This window comes from Podarcis tiliguerta, assembly GCF_965153285.1.
Source record: "Podarcis tiliguerta genome assembly, chromosome: 1".
Taxonomy (NCBI): Eukaryota; Metazoa; Chordata; class Lepidosauria; order Squamata; family Lacertidae; genus Podarcis; species Podarcis tiliguerta.
Window position 1 is genome coordinate 17,771,100 of NC_139534.1, and position 27,982 is coordinate 17,799,081.

The 27,982-nt window shown below is 44.4% G+C and overlaps 1 protein-coding gene and 1 long non-coding RNA gene across 11 annotated transcripts in view; one reads left to right on the plus strand and one right to left on the minus strand.

Annotated features, from left to right (window-relative positions):
* MFSD6 (major facilitator superfamily domain containing 6) overlaps positions 1 to 27,982 on the minus strand; it is a 46,082-nt gene that overhangs the window by 11,778 nt on the left and 6,322 nt on the right. For all 4 annotated transcript variants that reach the window (XM_083408285.1, XM_083408288.1, XM_083408287.1 and 1 more), the window contains exons 2-3: positions 20,109 to 21,678; positions 9,514 to 9,611 (exon numbers count right to left, since the gene is read on the minus strand). In XM_083408285.1, the coding sequence (XP_083264411.1) occupies positions 9,514 to 9,611; positions 20,109 to 21,622 (1,612 nt within the window). In that variant the 5' untranslated portion in view covers positions 21,623 to 21,678. The remainder of the gene's footprint in view (positions 1 to 9,513; positions 9,612 to 20,108; positions 21,679 to 27,982) is intronic.
* LOC310664906 lies at positions 895 to 27,843 on the plus strand. Of its 7 annotated transcripts, none has more exons than XR_014505104.1 (3): positions 895 to 1,538; positions 25,621 to 25,727; positions 27,522 to 27,843. It is a non-coding gene; the product is annotated as an uncharacterized lncRNA (long non-coding RNA). The 7 variants fall into 7 exon arrangements; XR_014505105.1 differs by lacking the exon at positions 895 to 1,538 and adding an exon at positions 22,639 to 22,883; XR_014505106.1 differs by lacking the exon at positions 895 to 1,538 and adding an exon at positions 22,905 to 23,033.

The window sequence follows — 27,982 nt, forward strand, 5'->3', positions numbered from 1 at the left end:
AATCAAGACCCGAGCCAGACAAAACAAAGGTATGGTTAATGGGAGGTTCATCTGCCTAGTTAGGCGGCCTTCAAACTGTTATGGATGGGGTTGACCCAGTCTCCCCAAACAGGGGTGGTTAACCTTTGTTTTGTACCAAGAGCCACAATGACCATGGTGCCCCCTCAGGAGGGTCACATGGCAAAGTGGGTGCGGCCAAAGTATAGAAGTGGCCATGGTAAGAATCGTAGTCCTGAATGCTGCCATCCAAAAACACATTTTCTACCAGCTGTTCTACACTATTTTAATTGTTTGAATCATTTGTTATTAAATCCAGCAAACAAACAAATAATATAAATTTCCAAACGGCGTGTTTTTGGGAGCGGCTGCTTGCTCCTTGTTGCAAGCAAAAGCTCTCTTTAACTGTTTTCTTCTTTTTAAAAACCAATTTTGGAAAAGGAACTATTTCCTATTTTCGAAACTGCGGGATCAGAAAGGCTAAAACAACAACAACAACCCACAATTCGGTTCCAATCTCATCAATACAGTGGTGCCCCGCAAGACGAATGCCCCGCAAGACGGAAAACCCGCAAGACGAAAGGGTTTTCCATTTGCAGAGGCGCTTCGCAAGACAAATTTCCCTATGGGCTTGCTTCGCAAGAAGAAAATTGATGAAAATTTTCGGGGGGTTTTTTCGCTCCAAAACCCCTTTTTCTGAATCGCTAAGCTGCTAAAAGCATTTTAGCAGCAAAACCGCTAATCCCTTAAGCCTTAAAAAGCCGTTTTTAGCCCTTAAAATGTCAATAGCGCTAATAGCGCTAATCCGTCAATGGGCTTGCTTCGCAAGACGAAAAAACCGCAAGACGAAAAAACTCGCGGAACGGATTCTTTTCGTCTTGCGAGGCACCACTCCACTGTATTGTAAAAGATTCACATGTAATTGGTGTGTACACTAATTTCAAATCAGCACTGCTAAGCTTCAGCTGCCTGCGATTCTTGTTGCTAGAAGGGGGACCCAGCTATTATTACATTCTGAAATGCATTAGATGCAAACTAGAGTTATCCGGGTTTCTAATTCATTGATTCCAAGAGTCAGGTCAAAGGCTGCCAAGGCATTTCTGCTGCTGCCTGCAAGGTGACATGCCTTTGATCTCAACTCTACTAGTTAAAACTGTACACACAGAGAGAGAGATAGCACAAATCTGCAGTTACAGCTCTCCCATTAAAGTTTACTGCCTTGTTTTGCATCACCCGTGCTTTTAAGTTTATACATCAGGCTTAACGTGGCATAGGCTGCTTTCACGCAACTTTAGTTTATCGAGAGCACCTGTTGTTTCTCTACAGCATTCCAACCTTCACTTAACAAAATGTCAAACATGTCAAAATGTCACGATGACAAAGCACAGGGACACTTTGCTGCTACTGCTTTGAGCCAGATATAAGGAACGCCATTCGCTGGGCGAAAACCTGTTTCAACTAATCATGTCTTTACAAGCTGTTTTTACTTAACTGTCAGGTGACACCGCCTTCTCCACCCTTGGCGCTGGCAAAAGTCCCAGGTAAATATCTACTTTGGCCGTTAACTATCTGTGGCCTTTTAGAAGCAAGTGGGATGCATTTAATGTATTTCTCTTTTCCTCTCGGTTTTAATGGGGGGGGGGTGTTACTGTCCATTTGTATGGTTGTTATGTCGCTCTGGATTGCCCCGGGCAAGATCAAGCGAGAGACAAATTTAATAACAAAATTAAAATACTTCTGTGTCACAGATCCTGAGAGACCTGCATTGGCTCCCAGTACATTTCCGAGCACAAGTCAAAGTGTTGGTGCTGACTTTTAAAGCCCTAAACGGCCTCGGCCCAGTATACCTGAAGGAGCGTCTCCACCCCCCATTGTTCTACCCGGACACTGAGGTCCAGCTCCGAGGGCCTTCTGGCAGTTCCCTCACTGTGAGAAGTGAAGTTACAGGGAATCAGGCAGAGGGCCTCCTTGGTAGTGGTGCCCGCCCTGTGGAATGCCCTCCCGTCAGATGTCAAGGAAATAAACAACTATCATACTTTTAAAAGACATCTGAAGGCAGCCCTGTTTAAGAAAGTTTTTAATGTTTGATGTTTTATCGTGTTTTTAATATTTGGTTGGGAGCCACCCAGAGTGGCTGGGGAAACCCAGCCAGGTGGGCAGGGTAGAAATAATAAATTATAATTATTATTACTGCTACAGAATTAGATCAGAAGCCTCATTAGCCAATTTTCCCTCAAGTTGGATGCTAAGGATAAGAGATTTCATGAGCTGAGACACAGGGAAGCTAGTTTGGCTAGAAGCCATGTGTTGAGGAGATTTCACCCCTCCCATATCCAAGAATCTCCTGAGGAGTCTGCTGGTTCTGCAGAGAGGAGGAGGCGTGTTCTGCTCTCTACTTATTCTGCTCCAGCACCACATCAAAGAGTCGGTAGTCAGTCAGTCAGTCAGTAAGTAAGTCAGTGTGTCGGAGAGAGAGAGACTGAGTGTTAGAGATTGTGTGTTTAAATAAGGTAGCTGCTAAGAGCAGCTGCAGACACTCAGTGCGGTTTAGCATTCATTTATGCTTAGGCTCATTTAGCTCTGTATATAGTTGTATAATAGTTGTAGATAGAATAAAGAAGATATTCTACAGAGCTGCTCTCCGAGTTGTTTATATACTCTGCTATACTCTGCTGTGCGGACGACTGTCTACTTGTGGAAGTGAATCCGGTGCTCACAACTCTAAGCTGTGAGTCCGCAGCACTTTGACCTGTTCCTGTGCAGAAGGTGGTCTCTGGAAGTGCTACCCAGCTCGCCTAGCCCAGTAGGGGCTGAAGTGGATGAGTCCAGTTAGTGGCACTGGCTCAAGGGCGATGCTGACATGTGTATCCAATGAGCCCACATAGTTTTGATCATATAAACCAGGAATGGGGCGCTGGTGGTGCTTGAGATGTTGCAGGACCTCATCTCCTGCAAGACTCAGTCAGTATGGCCATGGTCAGGAATACTGGGAGCCACAGTCTGACAACATCTCATATAAACATTGCTAGCTACAGCCCAGATATTAACATGGACTCAAAAGTCTGTGCTCAGGGGGCAAAGGGGCTTAGTACCTCCTTGGTAACTGGTGCATTGAGAAGCCGTGTCTGTTGCAAGGAACGGAGGTGGTCTCCTTGCAGAGATTTCAGTTTGGTAGACGTGGGACAAGGGGGATGTGAACGCAAAGCCCAAGACTCGTGCCAAGTACTAGCCCCAAAGGCACAAGCCCACCCCACAAATACCGTATTTTTCGCTCTATAGGACACACTCTTCCCCTTCAAAAAATGAAGGGGAAATGTGTGTGCGTCCTATGGAGCGAAGACGCCATAGCCCCACGACCCTCTCCCAGCTGGAGAGGTGACGCGCGGCTATGGCAGGAACCTCTTTAGCCACGCGCCACCTCTTCAGCTGGGAGAGCGTGTGGAGCTAAAGAAGCCATAGCCCCGCGACCCTCTCCCAGCTGGAGAAGTGACGTGCGACTATGGCAGCAGCCTCTCCGCTGCACCTTTCCGCTGCTCTCTGACCTGCTCTTTGGGGCTGATGGTGGGCTTCCCCCCGCCAGCCCCAAAGAGCAGGTCGAAAGGAACCTGAAGCCTGGAGAGCAAGAGGGGTCGGTGTGCACTGACCCCTCTCGCTCTCCAGGCTTTCAAGGTAGCCGCCTGAACGCACCTTAAACGGCACCTTGTTTTAGAGTGGGAAAACAAGAGGGGGAAAATTCTCCGTCTCTCTGCGCAGCGCCTCCTGCCACTTCGCTGAAGGGGCGCTGGGCAGAGAGGGGGAGATTTTTTTTTCTTGTTCTGCCCCCTCTAAAACAAGGTGCGTCCTATTGTCCGGTGCGTCCTATGGTGCGAAAAATACCGTACACACCGAGCCAGATACACAAGATTTCCAAACACAGCCTGCAAACAGGCCCCAACAAATGGCACTTGTGTGAACTGCAGCCTTCAAAAACGTCAATGCCAATTGGAAGGAATACGGCAGGATAGCACTGTGAAGTCTCTGTGGAAACAGCATGGGTGGTGAGCGTAACTGAACAGTGCAAAAGGACTATGCAAAGTAGAGAGGATGGCCACTAGGCATGTTCAGAAACGTACCAAGTAATTTGCAGAGGCGCAAAGAGTAAGCTAGAGCATAGGAGCAGCAAGCCAAAGGCTAGACAGGAAGCTACTGTACTTTTCCGTCTATAAGACGACCCCATATATGCTCCCTATTTTGGGGGACTGAAATTTAATAAAATGGGGGAGATGGCTATATTGCCAGAGTTGTTTGGGGAGGGTTGTTTTTGGGAAAGATTGTGCAGAGTTGTTGGGCTTTTGGGGGGGGGGGTTGCCCAAGGTTCTTGAGCTTTTTTTTGGGGGGGGGAGATGCAGAAAATCACTAACCCTAAAGACAGGAGCTCAGAATCGCAAACACAAGCTGGAAACCAAACACCCAATTGCCGCAGTGGCAGCCAATCCAAGGCAGCCCTTGACGCAGCAACCAATCACCTGCCCAATTAATGCAGGAGCAGCCAATCGAACGCAGCAACCAATCACCTGCCCAATTAACGCAGGAGCAGCCAATCCAATGCAGCAACCAATCACCTGCCCAATTAATGCAGGAGCAGCCAATCCAACGCAGCCCTTGACGCAGCAACCAATCACTCACCAAATCGCCGCTTACAAGCTGCAGCTCACAGCTGCAACCAATCACCCGGTCCCCAAATGCACTGCCCATGTGTAAGACTTGCCCCGTTTTTAAACATTATTTTGGAGTAAAAAAACCCTCATCTAATACACAGAAAACTACGTTTCCTCCCCCAGCCTAGCCTATTGTGGTCTGCTTTGACTGGCAACATTTCTTTGGGGTCCCCAGCAAATGTTTTCCCCCCAAATCCTTGAAAAGCGCCGACAGCACGGACTGGACCTCAATGCCACTGAGCGGCAAGACTCCTCCCTCCCCTGAGATCATTTGAAAAGGCCCTGCATAAAATGCTCCAGTCCTCTTAGCTGCTTCTCAAGGGCATCTGGAAATCAGAGAGATGGCATCGTTTGGATCTTGCGCGTATTAAATTACATTTCATTATCTGATCGCTTCTGCCTGAACAGAATGTACCTAGAAATGAAAGGGGGGAAGGGGCTGACTCTCAGACGGCAACTGATCTCATTCCATGGACGAGGAAAACTCCCACTGATTTCATAAGGAGCCCAAACGGCACGCTCTGTGGGCATAAATAAAGGGCAGCAACTCAAAGGAGAACGGCTTAGGAGCTGTAAAAACAGATCTGGAGCCATATGCAATCTCCTGGATACTTTTATCACTCCCACTTGAAAAGAAGTAGCCTCGTATCCAAGGGAAATGTTCGTATCAAGTTCAGGAGAAAATAATTATTTCTATTTACAAGGCCAACCTGAAGGCTCTCAGCATGTGTGTCAGACAAAGGCAGCTTCTGCCACAAGGGATTTAAGAAGGAAGGACACGTTACAAGGGAAAATATACGTATGTGTGGGGGCCCCCGGAACATAACCCCCATGTGGGGGGGGGGGGCGACAGACGCCTGCATTGAAAAATCAGGGCACATATTAAGGGCCATTTTTAGGTGAGGTTCTATCATACCCTGGCAAATTCAGGTTGTACAATTAAATCTGATTTAGTGCTCTCAATCAACAAACCTGCTACTCCTCCCAAACGGAAGTAAGGCATTCAATGTACAGAGGGAAGAGGGAGGAAAATAAACTGGGATTCCAGGGGAAGAGGGAGGAAAATAAACTGGGATTCCAGGGGAAGAGGGAGGAAAATAAGCTGGGATTCCAGGAGAAGAGGGAGGAAAATAAGCTGGGATTCCAGGAGAAGAGGGAGGAAAATAAGCTGGGATTCCAGGGGAAGAGGGAGGAAAATAAACTGGGATTTCCAGGGGAAGAGGGAGGAAAATAAACTGGGATTCCAGGAGAAGAGGGAGGAAAATAAACTGGGATTCCAGGGGAAGAGGGAGGAAAATAAGCTGGGATTCCAGGGGAAGAGGGAGGAAAATAAACTGGGATTCCAGGGGAAGAGGGAGGAAAATAAACTGGGATTCCAGGGGGAGAGGGAGGAAAATAAGCTGGGATTCCAGGGAAAATAAGCTGGGATTCCAGGGGAAAGGGAGTGGGGGAATAAGACAACCCAAAGCACCTGCCCCTGCAAGAAGGTCCTCTTTCCCTCCCTCCTCCCACCAACTGGGCCATCTACCACCAAGTACCATGTCAAAAAGATGCCAGGAGACAGGAGAGAAGGAGCGGAAGACAATGCCTGGCACCTGCTTCAGTGGGTCTCCTCAGATGATCCTAATGATCAGCTTGCTCTGTACAGGGGTGACGTGCCCAGCAGGTTTCTTGGTCCCAAACTGTTTAGGTCTTTAAATGTCGGCAGCCGTACCTCGAACTTGGCTTGGCACACCAGTCCAGATCTGTCAGCCGTGTGCATAAAGTTAGGCACTGGCAGCTTCGTTTTACAATAGCTGCAGCATCCAAATCAGGCACAAAGGTAGTCCTACATGTAGCTCGTTACTAGGGAGGTGACCAATGCATGCACCACCATGGCAAGATTAGCTGCCACACAGATGGAAGTTGGAAAATGGGGACCCTGAGCCACTGAGATCACTTCTATTCTGGTTTTGTACACTCCATCATTCTCCGAATGCACAGTAGATAATAAATATTGAAATAAAGAAAACAGTGACATTGATTTGGGCAGTTTCCCCCAAACTTGGGTCCTCTGCTGTGTTGTTTGTTTGTTTGTTTTGTTTGTTTTTGGACTACAACTCCCATCACCCCTAGTCAGCAGGACCAGTGGTCAGGGATGATGGGAACTGTAGTCCGAAAACAGCTGGAGATCCAAGTTTGGGAAACGCTGCTCTAGGAGAACACCCCTTCCAAAAAAAATTGCACCTGCTCCTTGAGAGGGAGCGCAACTCTGTCCGGCATAGGTACACAATTCAGTTCTCAGACCTGGGAACCGCACCTCAATTGGGTGTCCACCTGGCTGGGATTCAGTTGCAGCCCATGACTGCACCACCATTCAGATTGCAGACTGAAGGGCTGGAAAATCTCATAAACTGTACCAGCAATCCCCATGCCTACTTCCTTTCCCCTGGCTTCTGCCTTCCGTCTCTTCCCTGAGTGTTTTCTGCCAACACAAGATGAAAACAGTCATCAAAATAACTTTCTCTGCAGGTGATTCGATTTAATCTGGGTGTGGAGGCAAGTTTAGGTTCCACCTCCAGCAACTCCCTTGCACTGAATTCTTCCTGAGCCAATTAAAAGCTGTCATCCAGGTTGCAGGGTCGTTAACATGCGCAGCCGGGCATATTCAATGCGCGTGAAATTGGCAGCGCTTATGCAGAGCGTTTTGTTTGTCTAAGTCAGTGATGGCCAAACTTGTTCCTCCAGCTGTTTTGAGACTACAACTCCCATCATCCCTAGCTAACAGGGCCAGTGGTCAGGGATGATGGGAATTGTAGTCCCAAAACAGCTGGAGGGCCAAGTTTGGCCATCACTGGTCTAAGCGCAAGCCACGATCTCATGGTTGAAGAGGAGACCTGGAAAGTACAGTACCGTCTAGAAACTCAGAACCAAAAGTGGCAGGGCGGGGGGGGGGGGGGGGAGCAGCAGCAGCAGGAATCAAATAAAGGGTTCCTGTAGAAAAAAAGGCCAAGTTCCTGCAACCTACCCCATATTTTTCTTCTTGAGTCAAACACTCTTCCGTTCTGACCCTCGCTGCCATAACTACAGTGGTACCTTGGTTCTGAAACTTAATCCGTTCCGGAAGTCCGATCCAAAACCAAAGCGTTCCAAAACCAAGGCACGCTTTCCCATAGAAAGTAATGCAAAACGGATTAATCCGTTCCAGACGTTTAAAAACAACCCCTAAAACAGCAATCTAACGAGACCATTGATCCATAAAATGAAAGCAATAAACAATGTACAGTGGTACCCCGCAAGACGAATGCCTCGCAAGACGGAAAACCCGCTAGACGAAAGGGTTTTCCGTTTTTCAATGCACTTCGCAGGACGAATTTCCCTATGGGCTTGCTTCGCAAGACGAAAATGTCTTGCGAGTCTTGACATTTTTTTTCGCTCCCCACCCCCTTTTTCTAAGCCGCTAAACCGCTAATAGCCTTTTAGCAGCTAATCCGCTAATCCCTTAAGCCTTTAATAGCCGCTAATAGGGTTGCTTCGCAAGACGAAAAAACCGCTAGAAGAAGAGACTCGCAGAACGAATTAATGTACTACAGTCACACAATCAATCAATCAGTCAGTATTTGAACTGGGTTCCAGTCACAAAAACAAACAAAAAAGAGCCGCAAAAACAAAAACGCAAAATAAATAGCAAAAACAGACAGACCTCAGCTTGACACTCAAAACTGAAGTGTGGCACTCAAATCGGAAGTGTAACACTCAAAACGAGGCACATTCGGCTTCCAAAAAAAGTTCGCAGACCAGAACACTTCCAGGTTTGCAGTGTTTGGGTTCCAAGCTGTTTGAGTACCAAGGCGCTTGAGAACCAAGGTACCACTGTATTTGTTGTCTAGGTTGGTTTCAGTGTTCATGATGACACGGTTGCAATTCAAACGAACAGACAGATTAAAGGAATTTGTACGAATGAGCACTGACTATTCTGAGCACTGAGTTTTGGGATTGAACGTGTGAGTGCAATTTTTGGGAATCGCAATGTGTTTTGGGATTCGCAGCACGTGAGTGCAAATCTAACAAGGTCATGTTTATAAAACGTCAAACAGCAACTCGCGTGCGAAAAGCACCATTAGACAAGTCTTCCCTAATCTGGTGTCCTCTAGATGTTTTTAGGCTAGGACTCCACATCATCACTGACCATGCTCTCTGGGGCTGGTGGGAGTTCGGATTTTGACAACATCTGAAGGGCTTTCCAGGATGAGGAAGCGGTGGCAAAATATCTTGAAAGCACATCTTTTTGCTTCCCTTTGCATACAATCTGTCCAATTATTTTCCACTCCAGTCATTTCTTTCCAGACTTCATTATGATTCACAAAATGTCACTGATAACTGGGGAACACTGAAGAGAACCGCTTATTCCTAAACATTTACCTGGGTGTTTTTGTTTTAAGATCCAATGCTAAAAAATAATGGCCTCCTTTCTGTTGCACAATGTGAGAAAATCAGCAAATTTCAGGGATATGAATGCCTTCTAGACAGGAATAGGCTAAGGCTTATTTGCAGAAGGCACAAGCTTCCGTTTGAGCTCCTGTCCCCTTTGTTTGGGGATCAAGGTGTGTTCTGCCGTTTCACTGTTTGCTTAGGTGAAAAGCCACAGAATTTGAGGTCAACTGAAGAAACCACCTCCAGATATTAAACTTGCACAGAGCTTTTCAAAAAAAGATCCCTTGGGTTATTTACTGATAGGTACAAGAACATAGACAGACTTTTAGTTCATCATAGCCCAGATGAAGAATTTATGTACCTGGTAATGATGCAACCCAGGATCAAAAGTACACCTCCTCCTTACCTTGAAGAACTTCCATAGGCAAAACCGTCCAAGCATTTTCCAGGTAGGAGATGTAAATATAACGAGCTGTGTTACAAGCAAGGCCGATATACAGGACTCTAAAGGTAGGAAAGAAAGAAAACGACACGGGCTAGTTTAATGTTTGCCATGTCTTGCACATAGTAACAAATAAACAAACAGTTACTAGGCTGGCTTAGAGCAATTTTCTGGCAGTTTTATACAAGGTAGAAGTTTAAATAAATGAATGTAAAAAAGGTAAAGGACCCCTGACAGTCAAGTCCAGTCACGAACGACTCTGGGGTTGCGGCGCTCATCTTGCTTTATTGGCCGAGGGAGCCAATGTGTCTCCACAGACACTTTTTCCAGGTCATGTGGCCAGCATGACTAAGCCGCTTCTGGTGAAACCAGAGCAGCACACGGAAACGCCGTTTACCTTCCCGCCACAGCGGTACCTATTTATCTACTTGCACTGGAGTGCTTTCGAACTGCTAGGTTGGCAGGAGCTTGGACAGAGCATCAGGAGCTCACTCCGTCGCAGAGATTCAAACCGCCGACCTTCCGATTGGCAAGCCCTAGGCTCAGTGGTTTAGACACAGCTACTGCTCTATAACAGTTCTTCCCAGATAGCTCCTTTTCTGAGATATTGGTTCATTGTGCTTCCTTGCATTAATATGGACCCGGCCATTTTCAAGTTAGGAATGACGGCTCTCTCAAGTGATTTTTTTTTTTAAATAGGGGGCAGGCAAGCTTCAACGTTAGTACCGTCTCCTGCCCCCACCTCCAAGACTCTTATAAAAAAGAGGCTGCTGTGTTTCATGTACCGAACTGGAGGAAGGGAAACCAGGTCTCTACAGAGGGATCAACTTAACCATTATGCAAGCGGAGATGTGTACAGTGGTGCCTCGCAAGACGAAAAGAATCCGTTCCGCGAGTCTCTTCGTCTAGCGGTTTTTTCGTATTGCGAAGCAACCCTATTAGCGGATTAGCGGTTTAGCGGCTATTAAAGGCTTAAGGGATTAGCGGATTAGCTGCTAAAAGGCTATTAGCAGCTTAGTGCCTTAGAAAAAGGGGGTGGGGAGCGAAAAAAAATCGCAAGAATCGCAAGACATTTTCGTCTTGCGAAGCAAGCCCATAGAGAAATTCGTCCTGCGAAGTGCATTGAAAAACGGAAAACCCTTTCGTCTAGCGGGTTTTCCGTCTTGCGAGGCATTCGTCTTGCGGGGCACCACTGTAGTTCTATACTGGGGGGGGGGGGGAGTGTACGGTCTGCAAAGGACTGAAATAAAGTAAGATGAAACATGAATGAAATGGTCAGAAATTGTTTCAGGAGGGGAAGGCACCTTTCCTAGACTTGCCACCTTTTGTTTCTAAAGAGCTCCTTGCGCCCTGAAAGGTTCCTCCTGCAAACTAACATGAAGAATATAACTTTCAAAAAGTATCGAGAGCCCAGTGTGGTCTAATGTTCAAGGGGAAAGACTGGGACCTGGGAGACCAGGGTTGAAATTCTCACTCCGCCATGAAGCTCACTTCGTGATCCTTGGCCAGTCACTGTCTGCCAGCCTAACCTACCTCACAGGTAGGTTGTTGTGAAGATAAAATGAGGATTGGGGAGAGGCACGTACACTACCACCTTGACCTCTTCTGAGGAAAGGTGGGCTGTGAGTGTAAAATATATCATAAATAAGAAGTTAGAAGGCAAGTATTGTCACTGAAAGGGGATTTGCGAATACCTGGATCACCTGAGACAGAAGAAAAACATGGCGGAAATGACTGGCAGAATCCGAAACCAGGGAGAAGAGTTGACGGAAGAAGATTGGAAAAAATTTAAAGTATATTTACAGAAATATTGCAAAATTAATGAATGTTAGAAGAATATTGAAATGAAGTTATATGGTTTTAGCAGAAATCTTATAAAGAATTAAGCAAAAAATGATTGTTAATGGGTTGAAGTGGAAAATTTAATGTTAGATTGTGTTAAGATAAACTATGGAACAAAAAAAATGAGAAAGAGGGAAAGGATTTGCTGAATTAGCTAATTTGAACTAGAATACAAAAAAGGGAGGTGTGAGGAAGTCGAGGAAATAAGTAAATGAAAGATAAGATATGGAAACTGGATGTGTTTTTAAATGTTTTGGTTTTTCCCCCTTTTTTCTTGTTGTTTTGATGCATTGTTTTTTCTTCTTTTCTTTCTTTCTTTTTTCCTTTTTATTTTTGCTGTTAAATTTTTTATTTGTATACTTTTTTTCTGTAACTATAAAACTTTTAGTAAATATCTTTTAAAAAGAGAGAGACAGAAGAAAAACAGCTGCAAATGTGAAAATCTTTAATAAATTTTTTAAAAAACCCACAACTTTTAGCCATTACGCACTGACAGCTGGTTGGCATGGAGGAATTGTATTATACAGTCATACCTCGGGTCGCGAACGTGATCCGTGTGGGAGGCATGTTCGCAACCCGCAGCGTTCGCAGCCTGAAGCACCGTGTCCGCACATGAGCGTGATGCAATTCGGCGCTTCTGCACATGCGCCAAAACCCGGAAATAACCCGTTTTGGTACTTCCGGGTTTAGCACGGTCCGCAACCCGAAAACTCACAGCCCACAGTGTTCGTAACCCAAGGTATGACTGTATGAGGACACAAATCAGCCAGTGAAAAAGTACAATTAAGCATAACCAGTTATGCAGGGTTTTTTTAAAAAATGTTTTGTTTAAAAACGTTTCATAAAATGTATTTGGGAGGTGGCAGAATGAAATATTTTAAAACTGTTTCCAGTCTTTAGAGACACAGTTTATGGCATTCACGTGCTATTTACACATTTCTCAAACTGAGATTGATCCAGCTCTGGTAGTCTCTAAGTTTATAGCATCTCAAGTGTCAAGTATAAACAACAGACTAGGAAGCATATCCAACTAGTTACCCAAGAATGGACTCTTTATTTGCTTGTAGTCATTGCTAACAAAGCTCTCCGAAGAAGACAATAAAACACTTAGCAAAATTCCTGGCTAAACAAGGTGGATACAATACATAATCAGTTTCATCAACTGAAATTAATTATTTTCAAACTTTTCATTTGTAGCAAACGTCTCTTCATTAAAAAAAAAAAAGACTTCTGAAGTTAATACTGGAATATTCTAGAATACTCAGACAGCAGCCACTGATAATCATAATGCCTATGAATAACCGCGCTGAGACCTTCGGGTATAGGGTGGTACAGTGGTGCCCCGCAAGACGAATGCCTCGCAAGACGGAAAACCCGCTAGACGAAAGGGTTTTCCGTTTTGAAGGTGCTTCGCAAAACGAATTTGCTATGGGCTTGCTTCGCAAGACGAAAATGTCTTGCGAGTTCCTGCGGGGTTTTTTTTCCTCCCCCCCCCTTTCCCCAAGCCGCTAAGCCACTTATCAGCTGATCCGCTAAGCCCGCTAAGCCGCTAATAGCGCTAAGCCGCTAATGGGCTTGCTTCGCAAGACGAAAAAAACCGCAAGACGAAGAGACTCGCGGAACGGATTCTTTTCGTCTTGCGAGGCACCACTGTATATAAATAATAATAATAATAATAATAATAATAATAATAATGTGTCAAGTCACTTTTAGATGTATGCTTGCCAAGAATGCCTCCTTTTTGTATACATTGACCCACTGTGTGTAGCAGAGCTTTCACTTCTTTTTTAAAAGAACAAAATTTTCTCTGGTGATATGTAGTTCAACTATTGTGAGAAACGGAGGATGAATTATTCACTCCTCCCCCCCCCCCCGGTCATTTCTGATTTATGTGCATCCCATAATGCCCTTGTTTACTCAGCTCTTTTCTATCTGCAGAATTCCAAAGGAAGTCCACCCGAAGAAATAATTTATACACACAAAAAAGCAATCGGTCAAATATTGCTCTATGCAGTGCTATTTTTCTAGAAAAAGGAGTGCCGGAACTCATGCCTCCTTTGTTCTCTTATACAGCGGTACCTTGGTTCCCGAATGCCTTAGTTGTCGAACAAATCGGCTCAGGAACACCGCAAACCCAGAAGCAAGTGTTCCGGTTTGCAAATGGTTTTCGGAAGCCGAACGTCCGACGTGGCTTCTGTTTAAGTGCAGGAAGCTCCTGCAGCCAACTGGAAGCCGCGCCTTGGTTTTCGAACGGTTTCGGGAGTCAAACGGACTCCCAGAACGGATTAAGTTCGAGAACCAAGGTTAAGTACTTAATTCGTTCCAGAGGTCCATTCTTAACATGAAACTGTTCTTAACCTGAAGCATCACTTTAGCTAATGGGGCCTCCTGCTGCCGCCGCGCCGCCCGAGCACAATTTCTGTTCTTATCCTGAAGCAAAGTTCTTAACCTGAAGCACTATTTCTGGGTTAGCGGAGTGTGTAACCTGAAGCGTATGTAACCTGAGGTGCCACTGTAATGGCAATGGTGCCCACCTGAGAGGTGCCAGAACTGAGTTCCAGCTGGAAAAAAAGCCCCCTCAATTCCCTCTGTACAGTGGTACCTCGGGTTACATATGCTTCAGGTTACATAGGCTTCAGGCTATAGACTCTGCTAACCCAGAAATAGTGCTTCAGGTTAAGAACTTTGCTTCAGGATGAGAACAGAAATCGTGCTCCGGCAGCGTGGCGGCAGCAGGAGGCCCCATTAAGCTGAAGTGGTGCTTCAGGTTAAGAACAGTTTCAGGTTAAGTACGAACCTCCGGAACGAATTAAGTACTTAACCCGAGGTACCACTGTATTCCCAAATAAGTGGCTATTCATTGTTGTCCCTTGCCTCTTTGAGAATCTGCTGAACTATAGATTCACATTGTTTCCTGCAGACCCCATTCATTAGCCGTATCACATGGCTACCTTCTTGGCGAGTGGTCCTCTCCTATGTCATAAATAACACCACCCCCACAAATACTGTCAAGTCTTACACAAGTGTGCATCTTTTTTTAAATTTTTTTATTTCAGGCAAAATATATTGAGCGGTCTTTGTGTGTCAAGGGCATTATTATACCTGCACAACTCGTATTTCTGTTACTTTTCCGTTCCACCTTTTCTGGTTCTTCTACATTTCTTTTGTATTAGGATAGCTAAAGTGTATGCAAACACCAAGTGTGACATGATTTCTAAGAGGGCATAATGACATATGCTGCATCTATCCCATTTCCAAAAAAAATGTTTTTTTCGTGCCAGCAATAAATAAATGTGGTTTTGTTTTTCCATGTGTTGCGCTTAGCTTCGCACTCCAATAACCATTGTCCCAATGCTGAGCCATTTTCTGAAATGTCTCCAGACCTGCATTAGAGCTAAAGATTTTGAAATATTGTTATCATGAGAACATTCCAATATGTATTTGTTTTCTAGCATACGTTTCCCACCTTCCATGGTGGAACATGTGGAACTGAATGAGAAGAGGGCAGTCGCTATCCTTTTTTTTGCAACTTCAATATGCTTTGAAACCTTAGCAGCTTTCTGCCCATGCGCTCTACGTGGGGCTACCTTTGAAGGTGACCCGAAAACTACAACTAATCCAGAATGCGGCAGCTAGACTGGCGACTGTGTGGCCGCCAAGACCATATAACACCGGTCCTGAAAGACCTACATTGGCTCCGAGCACAATTTAAAGTGTTGCTGCTGACCTCTAAAGCCTAAACGGCCTTGGCCCAGTATACCTGAAGGAGCATCTCCACCCCCAGCGTTCAGCCTGGACACTGAGGTCCAGCTCCGAGGGTCTTCTGGCGGTTCCCTCAGTGAAAGAAGTGAGGTTACAGACAACCAGGCAGAGGGACTTCTCGGTAGTGGCGCCCGCATTGTGGAACGCCCTCCCATCAGTTGTCAAGGAAATAAACAACTATCTGACTTTTAGAAGCCATCTGAAGCCATCCCTTTTTAGGGAAGTTTTTCATGCTAGATGTTTTATCGCTTTTTTATCATTATTATTAAAATTCTGCTGGGAGCAGCCCAGATGGGCAGGGTATAAATAAAATAATAATAATAATAATAATAATAATAATAATAATAATAATAATAATTGGCTCAGGGCATGAGACAACCTTAATCTCATGGGTTCAAAGCCAATGTTGGGCGAAATATTTCTGCTTTGCAGGGGGGTTGGGTCAAGGGTCAAAATCCCTTCCAGCTCTACAATTCTAAGATTCTATGGTTCCCAGGTTGTCTGCTATCCAGGCACTAGCAAGGCCTAGACATGTGTGCCATCAAACCATAACCAAGATCAGTTACCTCATTCATTTCCCTTTTCAGATCATGAATGGGTAAAGCAGAAACAGGAAGCCCAATGCAGATATATGTGATAGTCTTAAGTGAAAAAAGAATGCAGCTCGCCACGTAGGAACATAAGATGTTTTTCATCAAGTCAAGGCCATTGGTACATCTAGTTCACTGCGCTGAGTGACAGCGACTCTGAAGGGTTTCAGAAAAGGGGATATTCGCAGCCCTATTTGGAGGGATTGAACCTGGGATTTTTTCCCATGCAAGCACATAACTCTACCGCTGAGCTACAGAAATCCATTTCAACTATGGCGTGGATTGGTGCAATCTTGCTATTTGCTTGGTTAACTGCCAACAGCGTAGCCTCCTAATGAAGATTGCTATGAACAGCAAACTGTGAAAAGGTTGCTCACAGGAGCAAGACGGTTTGAGCATATTAGATTGATCTTGGTCTGACTACACTGGCTACCAATTAGTTTCCGGGCCCAATTCAAAGTGCTGGTTTTAACCTATAAAGCCTTAAACAGCTCAGGACTGCACAACCTCAAGGACAGCCTCTTCCCATATGAACCTACCCAGACCCTCCTTCGTGTGCCGCCTCCTTCAGAGATTCAGAGCATGGCAACACGAGAACAGGCCTTCTCTGCAGGCTCTCCCCGGTCCTTGAGGTTGTGCGGTCCTGAGCTGTTTAAGGCTTTATAGGTTAAAACCAGCACTTTGAATCGGCTCCCCAGTGGCGTAGCGTGGGTTATCAGCACCCGGGGCAAGGCAAGTAATTTGCGCTCCCCCCCCCCCCGCTGCACTGTCCCTCCCCCAGATAGTCCCTTGCTCTCTCTCCGCACCGCACCGCACGCCTGGCACCCTCCCCTCCACAGTGGGCGGCGACCCGGCGGCTCGGATCGGATTCGCACAGCCAGCACTGCAGTGAGAGAGTGAGTGAGCCAGGTAGGGGCAGAGAGCTGCGAGTGCGAGCGCCCCCCCCCCCAGATGTTGCGCCCGGTGCGGCCGGCCCCCCCCCCTGCACCCCCCACGCTACGCCACTGCGGCTCCCTGTCTATGGAATGCTCTCCCCAAGGACGTTCTCCTGGCGCCTTCATTATACACCTCCAGGCACCAGGAAAAAGCGTCCCTTTTTAACCAGGCCTTTGGTTGCTCTATTTTTGACATCCTATACCCTTTTAAAATGTGGCTCTTTTCGGGGGGCCGGGGTGTTATTGGGTTGTTGTTTTTTATTCTGATTATATATGTTGTGATCTTTTCTGTGAACCGCCCTGAGACCTTTGGGTACAGGGCGCTATATAAACTCAATAAATGAAAAATATAAATAAACAATACACAGTACACGTATCTCTATAACAACTCTAAAGTGAAACTGTGTTTAAATGAAGAAAAAATTGAATTCTTGCAGCGGGGCAAACTTCTCATAGTATGGTACCTCCGATTCGACAATCATGCACTTTCTCAGCTGCTAGAGTTACCCCAGACTGGAAGATTATTGTATATTATGTTGCTACCAAAAAATAAGATAAATAAGCAGCAAGTGACCTACCACTGTGCCCCAGAATATTTTGTTACCTAAGGCAGAAAACCTTCCTCATTTATTTGGCAGAACAAAATGGCATGCATAAAATAATTCAAAGATGAAAGGTCATAAATATCTTTCCTGGGATGTGGGGGGGAAGGAGCGTTATGCTGGAAATTTGAAGAGGAGCAGATGAATTTTGTGGACCAAACATTTCTACTACACCAGAAACCAAAGTTCTTTTAAAGCAACCTCCCCAAACTGGGTTTTCTTAACGGTGGCATTGCTTTAAAGGCATACTTGTGTTTTTTTCAAGCAAAACTTGCAAAAAATGACAGTTCGGTCATGAGTTTTGCCAGGACTTTCCCTTGAAAGGTACTCTTATTTCATTTATGGCAGCATGGCAGAGAGATATGGAGTCTATGTGATGTCACGCTGCATTACAGTGCTGTCCGGGGCAAAGTCCCAGCTGCCAAATATTTCCCCTGTGGCAGCTTTTGAAAGATCATCTTTCAAGGTTAGGCACTGGGAACTCTATTTGACCCCACCGACGGTTATTATCCATGCTATGGAGAACAATGCGTTTGCGCCAGTAAAATCTAAGCCTGAGGCTATAATCCTATACCCACTTTCCTTTGAATAGGCTTTGTTAAACGCAATGGGGAGATTGCAAAAGGGCTCACTTCTGAGTACTCACATACAGGCTTGAACTGTTAAGGTAAGGTAAAGGTAAAGGTACCCCTGCCCGTACGGGCCAGTCGTGTCCGACTCTAGGGTTGTGCGCTCATCTCACTTAAGAGGCCGGGAGCCAGCGCTGTCCGCAGACACTTCCGGGTCACGTGGCCAGCGTGACGAAGCTGCTCTGGCGAGCCAGCACCAGCGCAGCACACGGAAATGCCGTTTACCTTCCCGCTATAAAGCGGTACCTATTTATCTACTTGCACATAGGGGTGCTTTCAAACTGCTAGGTGGGCAGGAGCTGGGACTGAAAGATGGGAGCTCACCCCGCCGCGGGGATTTGAACTGCCGACCATACGACTGGCAAGTCCTAGGCACTGAGGTTTTACCCACAGCGCCACCCGCATCCCGCACTGTTAAGGTACAGGTGGCTATATCCAAGTGAATTACACTCAGGGTGGGGCCCACTGAAATCACACCAAATATGACTCAGGCAATTCCAGCTGGTCCACTCACGGCCTTTCTTAACAGCCGGTTTGCATGCATGTATTTCTTGTGTGGTTACTACATGTTAATGCATTTGAAAGTCCTAATCATTTACCCTACCCTGTTCAAAACATCTCCAGTGTCTGGTTTTATGCCAAATAACGGCTGTCACCAAAAAACAAGCCTTTCTCATGCAGTTTCTTGAACTGGCTTCAGTTGTTATGCAGAGCAATTTATTAATCTGTAATCCTAACAGTGGCTGGTACCATGTTATGTGGGAGAAATGAAACCATCAACAGGTTAAAATGTTTGTTTGTTTTTAAATCAATCAATCAATCAATCAGTCTAGCAAATATTGGGAAAATCCAGAAAATAGCTCCTCAAATACTGACGTATCTAATAGATCAGATATAATAATACTGAACATTTACATAGTTCTTTTAACCATTCAAAGAATGTATTTTCAAGTATAACCCTCACAAGAGCTCTTTAAGCCAAGCAATTATTATGCTTCAAATTGCACATCAGAAGAATGAGGCTTAGAAAGAGTGGCTTGCTTAAGACCACCTAGTGTGGTTTTGCCACATGTGAAATTTGAACGAGGGACTATCCCGATTCACACCTTAAGCTATGTACACACGGTACATTTTAAAGCGTGTGCACACCCACCAATAATTTTTGGAACTGTAGTTTCCCCCAAAAGAGCTGCAATTCCCAACACACTTAAACTATAGTTCCCATTATTCTTCCTAGAGGAGGGACAGAGGTGCTTTAAATGTGTATGCAGCTTCACTCCCCTGGGCTGCAATCTTAAACCCACTTACTCGGGAGTAAGTCCCACTCACTTTAATATAACTTGGTTCTTTGTAGATATGCTTAGGACTGCACCGTTTTGCCATCACAATTCTTTTGCACCTTCAGATGTGGCGGCAAATCATTGGCTCTCCAAATGATTCAACTCCCAGTAGCCCCAGGCAGCATGGCCAGGAATCAGGACTGACGGGAGCTCTAATCCAGCAACATATGGAGGGCCAAGGTTTCCTTGCACTATTACATTCGTACCTTGGATCCCGAATGCCTTGCGAGTCGAACATTTTGGCTCCCGAACGCCACAAACCCAGAAGCGAGGGTTCCGGTTTGCGACGTTCTTTGGAACCCAAATGTCCAATGGGGCTTCCGATTGGCTGCAGGAGCTTCCTGCAGCCAATCGGAAGCCGCGCTTTGGTTTCCAAACGTTTTGGAAGTCAAACGGATTCCATTCGACTTCCAAGGTACGACTGTATTGTCGGAACTCCGTTCGACCAAGCTGGTAAGGCTCATCTTCGGAATTGCCTCCCGGCGATTAATTGACGACCTGATCCTTTGAAAAGGCCTCAGGCACGTCGTCCCAGCAGGGCTTCAAAGCAGCACGGAAGGATGAGATAGTATGAGCTACATTGCTATGCTTTATTTTCTAGCTATGCAGAGAGCAAAGAAATATACATCCTCTCCCTGTGAGAGCAGAGAGCAACAGAACAAAGGAACAAAGAAAACAGGAAACCACTAATGTCACATCCCGTCTCCCTTCCCGTGAGACTTGAAGGTCTCTGGAATGTAAACAGAGTCCTGTGACTCCCAGCAGCTGCTCAGTGATAAGAACAGAAACTAACATGTATATCTCTGCTTGGCGCAACACTGACTGCGGCTAGTCAACCACCACCGTACCGTTTGCTTACCTGATGTGTCCAATTAGCTCGATCAACTTGTGGCTGAAGAAATAAGCGGTCAGTTCGGACACGTGACTCAGGACGGAGCAGACCCCGAAGAGAGTGGTGGTGCCGTTCAGGTCCTCCAAGTGCCAGTAAAGGAAGGTGAAGACAAATCCGTACCCAAAGCCCATGAACCAAGCTACAAAGAGCACGGAGCCATATTGGATACTGCAGAGCAGCTTTATCAAGTCCCAGAAACTAAAGGAGGGCGACTGGCTCGTGTCACTCGGGGTCTCGTTGGAGGAGTCGTGGGAGTTCCTGTCCGCCTGGGAGACGTCCCCTTCTTTGCTTTGGTTCTCCTCTTGTTTGTAGTGGTTGTAGTGGAACCGGAACTGGGTGGCCACGATCAAGGAGAGCGTCATCAGCACGCCAAAGACGATGAAAACAATCCTGTAGTTTTTGTACTCCGGGGCTTTGCAGCCTTGCCCTTCGATGAGCACATCGATGCGGGTGGCATCGATGCCGATTCCTACAGAGAGCATGGCCAGGCCCCAGCCCAGAGAGCCCCACATGCGCTGGAGCCCGTAGCGATCTCGGTGCTTGCCAAGGTACTGCAGGGTCACCGTGTCCACAATCGTGACCGACGACGCGCTGAAAAACTCCCCTATGATAACAACCATCAGGATGAGCAAGAAGATGGCCTCCACTTCCTGGTGGTCGTAGACGAGAGTGGCAGCCCCGGTGGTGGCAGCGGGAGGCACCGTCGGACGGGTCAAATTCCCCAACGACCCGGCAGTAACGATGCCTTTCGGAGTACTGGGAGGAACCACGCTCTCTTCGGCCCTCAACACGTTCCGCGTGGTCAGAGGGAATGTGGTTTCAGGAGGAGCTGAGCTCACCGCTGCCAAGCTGTAAGGAGAAACGTCTCTTTTCCTCCGGCCCTCCGGCGACGCAGCCCGGGCAGTAGGAATCGCCGAAGGAAGGGAGACGTTTTGCGTGGTTGCCGTCGAGAGGTGGCTGGCGTTGGTGGGAGAGACTGGCGGCGGGAACTTTGGTACGCACCTCAAGGTAGCCGGCTTGACGAACCCGATTCCCAAATTGAACAGCACCCAACATAGGAGGGAGAAGAGGAGGACGACTTTCCCTTTTTTGAAGCGGTCCGCCACCACGCCCCAGAACGGAGCACTGCAGAACTCAATGAAGTACCTGATGCCCACCAGCAGCCCGCTCTGGCTGGGCGTCATGCCCAGCTGCTTATAATACACAGGAAGCAGCGGGTAGAGCGAACCGTAAGCAGCATAAAAGAAAAAATAAAAGACTTTGGAGATCAGGAGATCGTTGTTCACTTTGACACAGTGCTTTTCGAGCCAATCCAGCTCCTCGTCCGGAATGGTGGTGGTGGTCTCTGTCGAAGGTGTATCGCTTTGGGTTTGGGGGTCTGGCTCCTTCGAAATCCCGTTGAAAGGGTCAGCGAGCACATACTTCCTCTTTTGCTCCTCTTCGTCGTCGGTTAAAATGGCTACTTTGTCGTCGGCTGCCATGGCTTACGGTCAGCATGAGCTACGTGCCCAGATCTCCAAACTTTAATTCAAGTAGCCTGTGGAAACACACAAGAATCACCACGGTTAAAACACCATGCTTAAATACAGGCTAAAATATAGACTAGGGATGGACAACATGGCAACGGCCAGACGTTGCTGGACTACAACCCCCCATCAGCCCCAGCCAGAATGGCCAAAAGTCATGGATTTTGGGAAATGTAGTCCAATAATTTCCAGGGGGCCACAGTCTCCCCATTATGATATACTCATTTCCTATGGAATAAAATATGTCTTTTATTGTTTATGGCTACAGTTCAGGATCTTAAACAGGACTTTAGGACTGAACACAAACGTATTAGCCCTTACTTACAGAGATATGGCAGCAATGAATAACTCAATTTTTTATTAACAACTTTGATCCTTCCTACAGTAACATAAGACCCTTGCAACATTTGTAAATACAGAACTAATAAACGTCTGCATGCAATTGTCAAAAAATCTCTAGTTCTTATTATACGAATGACAGTACTCCAATAAGGAAAGGACAAAGGATTATTAAAGATAGATACCTGAAGTGTCTCTATGAGAAATTAATGCCAGGGTTATTTATGTATCATTAATTACCATATTTTTCGCTCTATAAGACACACCACACCATAAGACGCACCTAGTTTTTGAAGGAGGAAAACAAGAAAAAATATATTCTGAATCTCAGAAGCCAGAACAACACACAGCGATCCCTCTTGCTGTTCTGGCTTCTGGGATAGCTGCGCAGCCTGCATTCGCTCCATAAGACGCACACACATTTCCCCTTACTTTTTAGGAGGGAAAAAGTGAGTCTTATAGAGCAAAAAATACGGTACTTATTAAATTTCTGTTTCTGTTTGCCCACCTTCCTTCCAAAGGAGCCCAGCGCAGCAACCAACAAGGGATAAAACATTTAAATCACCATTAAAAAAATTCTTTTAAATTACTTTTAAACAATTTCAATACAGATGCAGTCTGGGAAACATCTCAACCTAGAAGGCTTATTGAAAGAGAAAGGTTTTCAGTAGGTGACGAAAAGACAACAGAGATGGCACCGGTCTATTATATAAATTCAATTAATAATAATAATAATAATAATAATACTCAACAGGGTAGGTGCTACCACACTAAAGGCCCTGTCCCTACATTTTGTAGAATAGACCTCCTGTTAAGTTGTTATTCACAGGAAGCAATACTGTGCAGAGTACAGTGAAGGGATGATATGATCTTTCAGGTATGATTATTTATCAGTCAGGAAGAATATTATGGATCGACTGCAAAGAAAACTTGCTCTAATTCTCTTGGAGGGATGGCATTACCCTCTGTGCCACATTGAAGGCTGTTCTGGAAGATACCACAGAAGCAAGGCCTATTAATAATATCAGTGAGTCTCAGGTTGGGGCCTGATTTATTTATTTTTAGTGACAGTTAACAGTGTTGGCTCTGCTTCTACAAAACCCACAGGTGTTCAGTACCTGAGGGGGTGGGTGGGAATGGGAACAGGCCACAGAATTCATACTATAAAGGGAAGAAATGAATCGTCCTAAAAAGTGAGGAAACAGTTCCTAGCAGGGTGGATAAAAATCAATGATTTTTTTAAAAAAATGGATTTTTTTTTTATTTAAATGGATTTTTTTTATTTAAATCAATTTTTTAAATTTAAATTAGATTTTTAAAATTAAATGCTTTTGGAGGGGAAAAAATCTTTCTAAAGACAGTTTTCTATTTAAGTTACATTCTAGTCCAAAGGCTATTCATCAGGAAATAAGGATTTGTTTTAAGTTTTTCCTGTGTGCTGAAACTCACTCTAAGTTTTTAAGGGTTTTTTAAAACGGTTAAACCACATCAGTTAACAAACATGGATACATATGCTGTAATGTTTTTGTTTTAGTTAAATAAATTGTTTAAATTGTTATTAAGGAAATGATTATTTTTCTCCTTCCAATAAAGCACAGAGGAAAAGTTGTCCAAATATAAACAGCTAACTTGTTAAACCTCACAATAATTATCTAAGTATTTCTAATAGGATAACCAAATCAGTAATTTTTGATATACAAATGTAAAAAATAACTCTGAAAAGTTATTATTCCAGAAATGAAACCTTCATCTGGTTGTAAATATTAAGATAATACCAGCAGGAATGGTCTTTTTGTTAAAAAATAAAAAGAGAGATTTAAATCAAGTCTTACTGACTATTGATTTAAATTGTGATTTAAATCAATTTGAGGGCTTTTCACCTCAGGAGAAGGGAGCAAAAAAGCCCAAGTCATTAAGCATGCAGCTTTCGCGAGCTTTTTCAGTCCTTTCCACATTCCTATACAAAATGACTGGATCTGTACTTCTTAGACTTTTGGGCACATCAGAAAAATCAAAATGGGAGACAGTCTGGGTTCAAATGCCACTCTTTTGTTGTTGTCGCATTTATTTTCTGAGGAACCATTGCAAAAATAGGGGAGTCTGCCCATAGGGACAAACTTCCTATTACATCACACTCTAATAATAATAATAATAATAATAATAATAATAATAATAATAATAATAATAATTTATTTATACCCTGCCCATCTGGCTGGGTTTCCCCAGCCACCCTGGGCAGCTCCCAACAGAATATTTAAGAACACGACAAAACATTTGACATTAAAAACCTCCCCTAAACAGGGCTGCCTTCAGATGTCTTCTAAAAGTCAGGTGGTGGTTTATTTCCTTCAAAGCCTGACTTTGCCCTCCTCACAACCACAATCCCATGAAAGGAATGCTACAGCCTCCCACAAACTCCATAAAAATCAAAATTTCAGAATAAGTTTTCAGGGCCAGAACCCACAGTATCCCAAAGCCCCTTATGAACATGGGCAGGTTAAAATCAGTTGCAATTATGATGCAGGACTTGATGATGAGACGAATGACGCATTATTATGAAGTACAAATCCAAAATCCGAATAGATTTTGCTGTACTATCCAAAATCCGTGGCAAAACCATGAAGCCTATACCGCTTCCTTTTAGATTAGATCTATGTGTTTTAGGCACTAGATCCTCAGTTCTTCACAAGATTGGTCAATAAAGATTAGGCTAACAGATCAGTCAAATATGGCTCAAATACTGAGTCAGGGTTTTTTTTTTTTTTTTAAAAAAAGCATTAACTTTATTAGAACAGCAACAACAAAAAAGGATTAGTGCTTAAGTCTTCAAGGGCCTTGGTATTTCTGCCAACTCCTTAATAGTAAATTGAAACAATCAAATTAGCTTTTATAACATCATAATGTGGGAATGTCATCCAACTGGCAAGCTTTCTGGAGATGTATAAATTAGTTTAATAACAAAACAAGAACCGATGGCAATCTCTTCACTAGTATTATTATGGGATGGGCAAAATGAAGGCGGATTGGATAAAGTATTATTCTATTATTATTTAGAAGAGCTAAATAAGGACGGTAAAATCTGGCCCATGGCTACTGATGACAAATTAACTAAAATATTAAGATATAGTAGAGTAGAAAAAAAAATATAATATTCATTTTCAACAACTAGGCAAAAAATTATTTTATGACAACAATGTTTAAATGCCTCAAGGGAAATATGGCACTATTTTGAATTCTTAATAACTCTTCAGCTTCAAGTGAGAATATCATAAAACTCTGAGGACAATATCCTGATATTACAAATAAAACATTTTATTTTTAAATAAAAGGCATACTACTACCCTCCAATAGCAATAATTATCCTTCTCCCCAGGGACTGTTAATGCAACAACCCCAATTTGTATTATTTGGGTATGTTTCATTTTAATTCAATTGTCTGTTTTCTGCTTCGTTTCCTTATTTTGTATATGTTATAAGTTAATGTTATGTGTTACAGAATGATATGTTTCGATTAAATAAAAATAAATATTATAATGAATTCTTTTTACTTTCTACAGTGCTAGGAAGATTTCTATAAATGCTAACCAATTGTCGAACATTTTTATTTTATACAGGAACACCAGGTCAATCTATCGTTTCCCAGCCTCGTGCTCTCCAGAGACTACAATTCCCTTTAAATCCATTTTTGCACAGCCATGTCATGTTTGGACTGATCAGAGTTGTAAGTACAGAGAAACTTCATTGTGCCAGGTTGCACACTGGCCTATAATTGCATGTTGCACAGAAGCCTGGCCTATATTTGCATGTTGTTGTTGTTTTTTAAAAAATGAAATTAAACAGAAATAATGCAAAATACAGCAACCATCTTAAAGGAAGCTGAAAAAAGCTATACCATGGTATTCTTGGCTTTGTAGAATATTTGCGAAGAGTTGACTGCAATCAAATATTAAGTAGTTAACTAACTGCTCAACGGCCAATATTTGACTGGTGAATTGACCAAATAAAATTCCTTCTATAGATTCTCTTAGAAAGCTAAAACTACTGAGAGTTTTGCTCAACTCTTCCAGGAAACCATACGGTTTCTATTTCTTAACAAATACCCCGGTTACCGATGACAGTGTGGTTTTCTACATGCGCTGAAATACAACTCCCTAAACCTCTGAAGGAAATTATGATTTCTCAGAAGTTTCTGTAAAGGAACTGAAAAAATTAGGGGAATACAGTCATACCTCGGATTGCGAACGTGATCCGTGTGGGAGGCACGTTCGCAACCTGCAGTGCTGCGCATGCGTGTAACGCGATTCGGTGCTTCTGCACATGTGCAAAGCGCGATTTAGCGTTTCTGCGCATGCGCTGAAACCCGGAAGTAACCTGTTCCAGTACTTCCGGGTTTCGCATGGTCCGCAACCCAAAAATGCGCAACCCGCAGGGTTCGCAACCCGAGGTATGACTGTACTGCTGGTATCAGAAGCCTTGAGTAGAGACCCCCTGCCTTATTTTAAAGCCATTATACATTTGTGAATGAGCTCTTGCTGCTAAACCTAAGTCACTAGTTGCTTAATAATAATAATAATAATAATAATAATAATAATAATAAATTATTTATTTATACCCCACCCATCTGGCTGGGTTTCCCCAGCCACTCCGGGTGGCTCCCAACTGAATATTAAAAACAAGATCAAGCATCAAACATAAAAAACTTCCCTAAACCTAAGGTGAATGTCAGATACAAAGTGAGGTTGCCTAAGTTGTCTTAATACTTGCTGTGCAAATTTTTCTTTGCAATATATGCATTTGCTTAACTGTGTGGGTTTTCCTTTTTCTTTTTTAATGAAAATTCAGGATTTGTAAGGATGAGGCAAGTTTAATCGCTGGGACAATCTTATTAACTGCAGATACGGTGATACTGAAGTTTCTGATTATATATAGTTGTGTTTATTTATTTTATTGCACTGCACCAGAAGGTGCTTTTTCTTACAGTCTAGGTAAAACCAAACCTTGCAGTCATTTTCACCACAGGCAATGGATGGGAGACGGGAATGCCCACCATCACTGATCTTCATCCTCAAGATCAGGGGTCAGCAAAAAATTTTCAGCAGGGGACCGATCCACTGTCCCTCAGACCTTGTGGGGGGCCGGACTATATTTTTTTTGGGGGGGAGGGGAATGAATGAATTCCTATGCCCCACAAATAACCCAGAGGTGCATTTTTTTAAAAAAGCACACATTCTACTCATGTAAAAACACCAGACAGGCCCAACAAATAACCCAGAAATGCATTTTAAATAGAAGGACACATTCTAGTCATGTAAAAACACACTGATTCCCAGGGCCAGATTTAGAAGATAATTGGGCCGGATCCGGCCTCCAGGCCTGTTTGCCTACCCATGCTCCAGATACTAAAGTAGCAATATCTCTTATCTACCCCGATCGCCGTGAAGTTTAGGTCAGGTTGAACCGAGCAACTTAAAATGCAGTCATCAAATATTTGCCTTTTGAACTTATCGATTCCCAGGTGCATTTCGGGCTTACTGGTTGCATGCAGATGAGCTCCAACAGAGAGCTTCCTACCCCCACCACCAACATGTGAAACTGTCCCTTGCACCTTTCAGAGCTGCTGAGGTCACAGAAACCGAGGAAGCCTGGTGAACAGCAGCTACGGCCGGGAAACCCAGAAATGGTGCTGTTTAGCCAGCACACCTGGCCATAAGCTCACCCGCAGATTCTTCTGCAAGAGTAATCAGTGAAGAACTATGCCGAGCAAATGAAACCAGTGTGCATTACTAAATGTCAACCAGGCACTGACATCTACTTAATAAAAGGGAGCGCGTGTTGCAGTATGTGTAAATATCCCTATGGAAGGAGCAAAAATTGGGACCAGCACCACCAGGGCCGGATTTAGGTTTGACGAGGCCCTAAGCTACTGAAGGTAAAGGGGCCCTTTATACGTCCAGCTGTCCTTGTCAACAACAAATT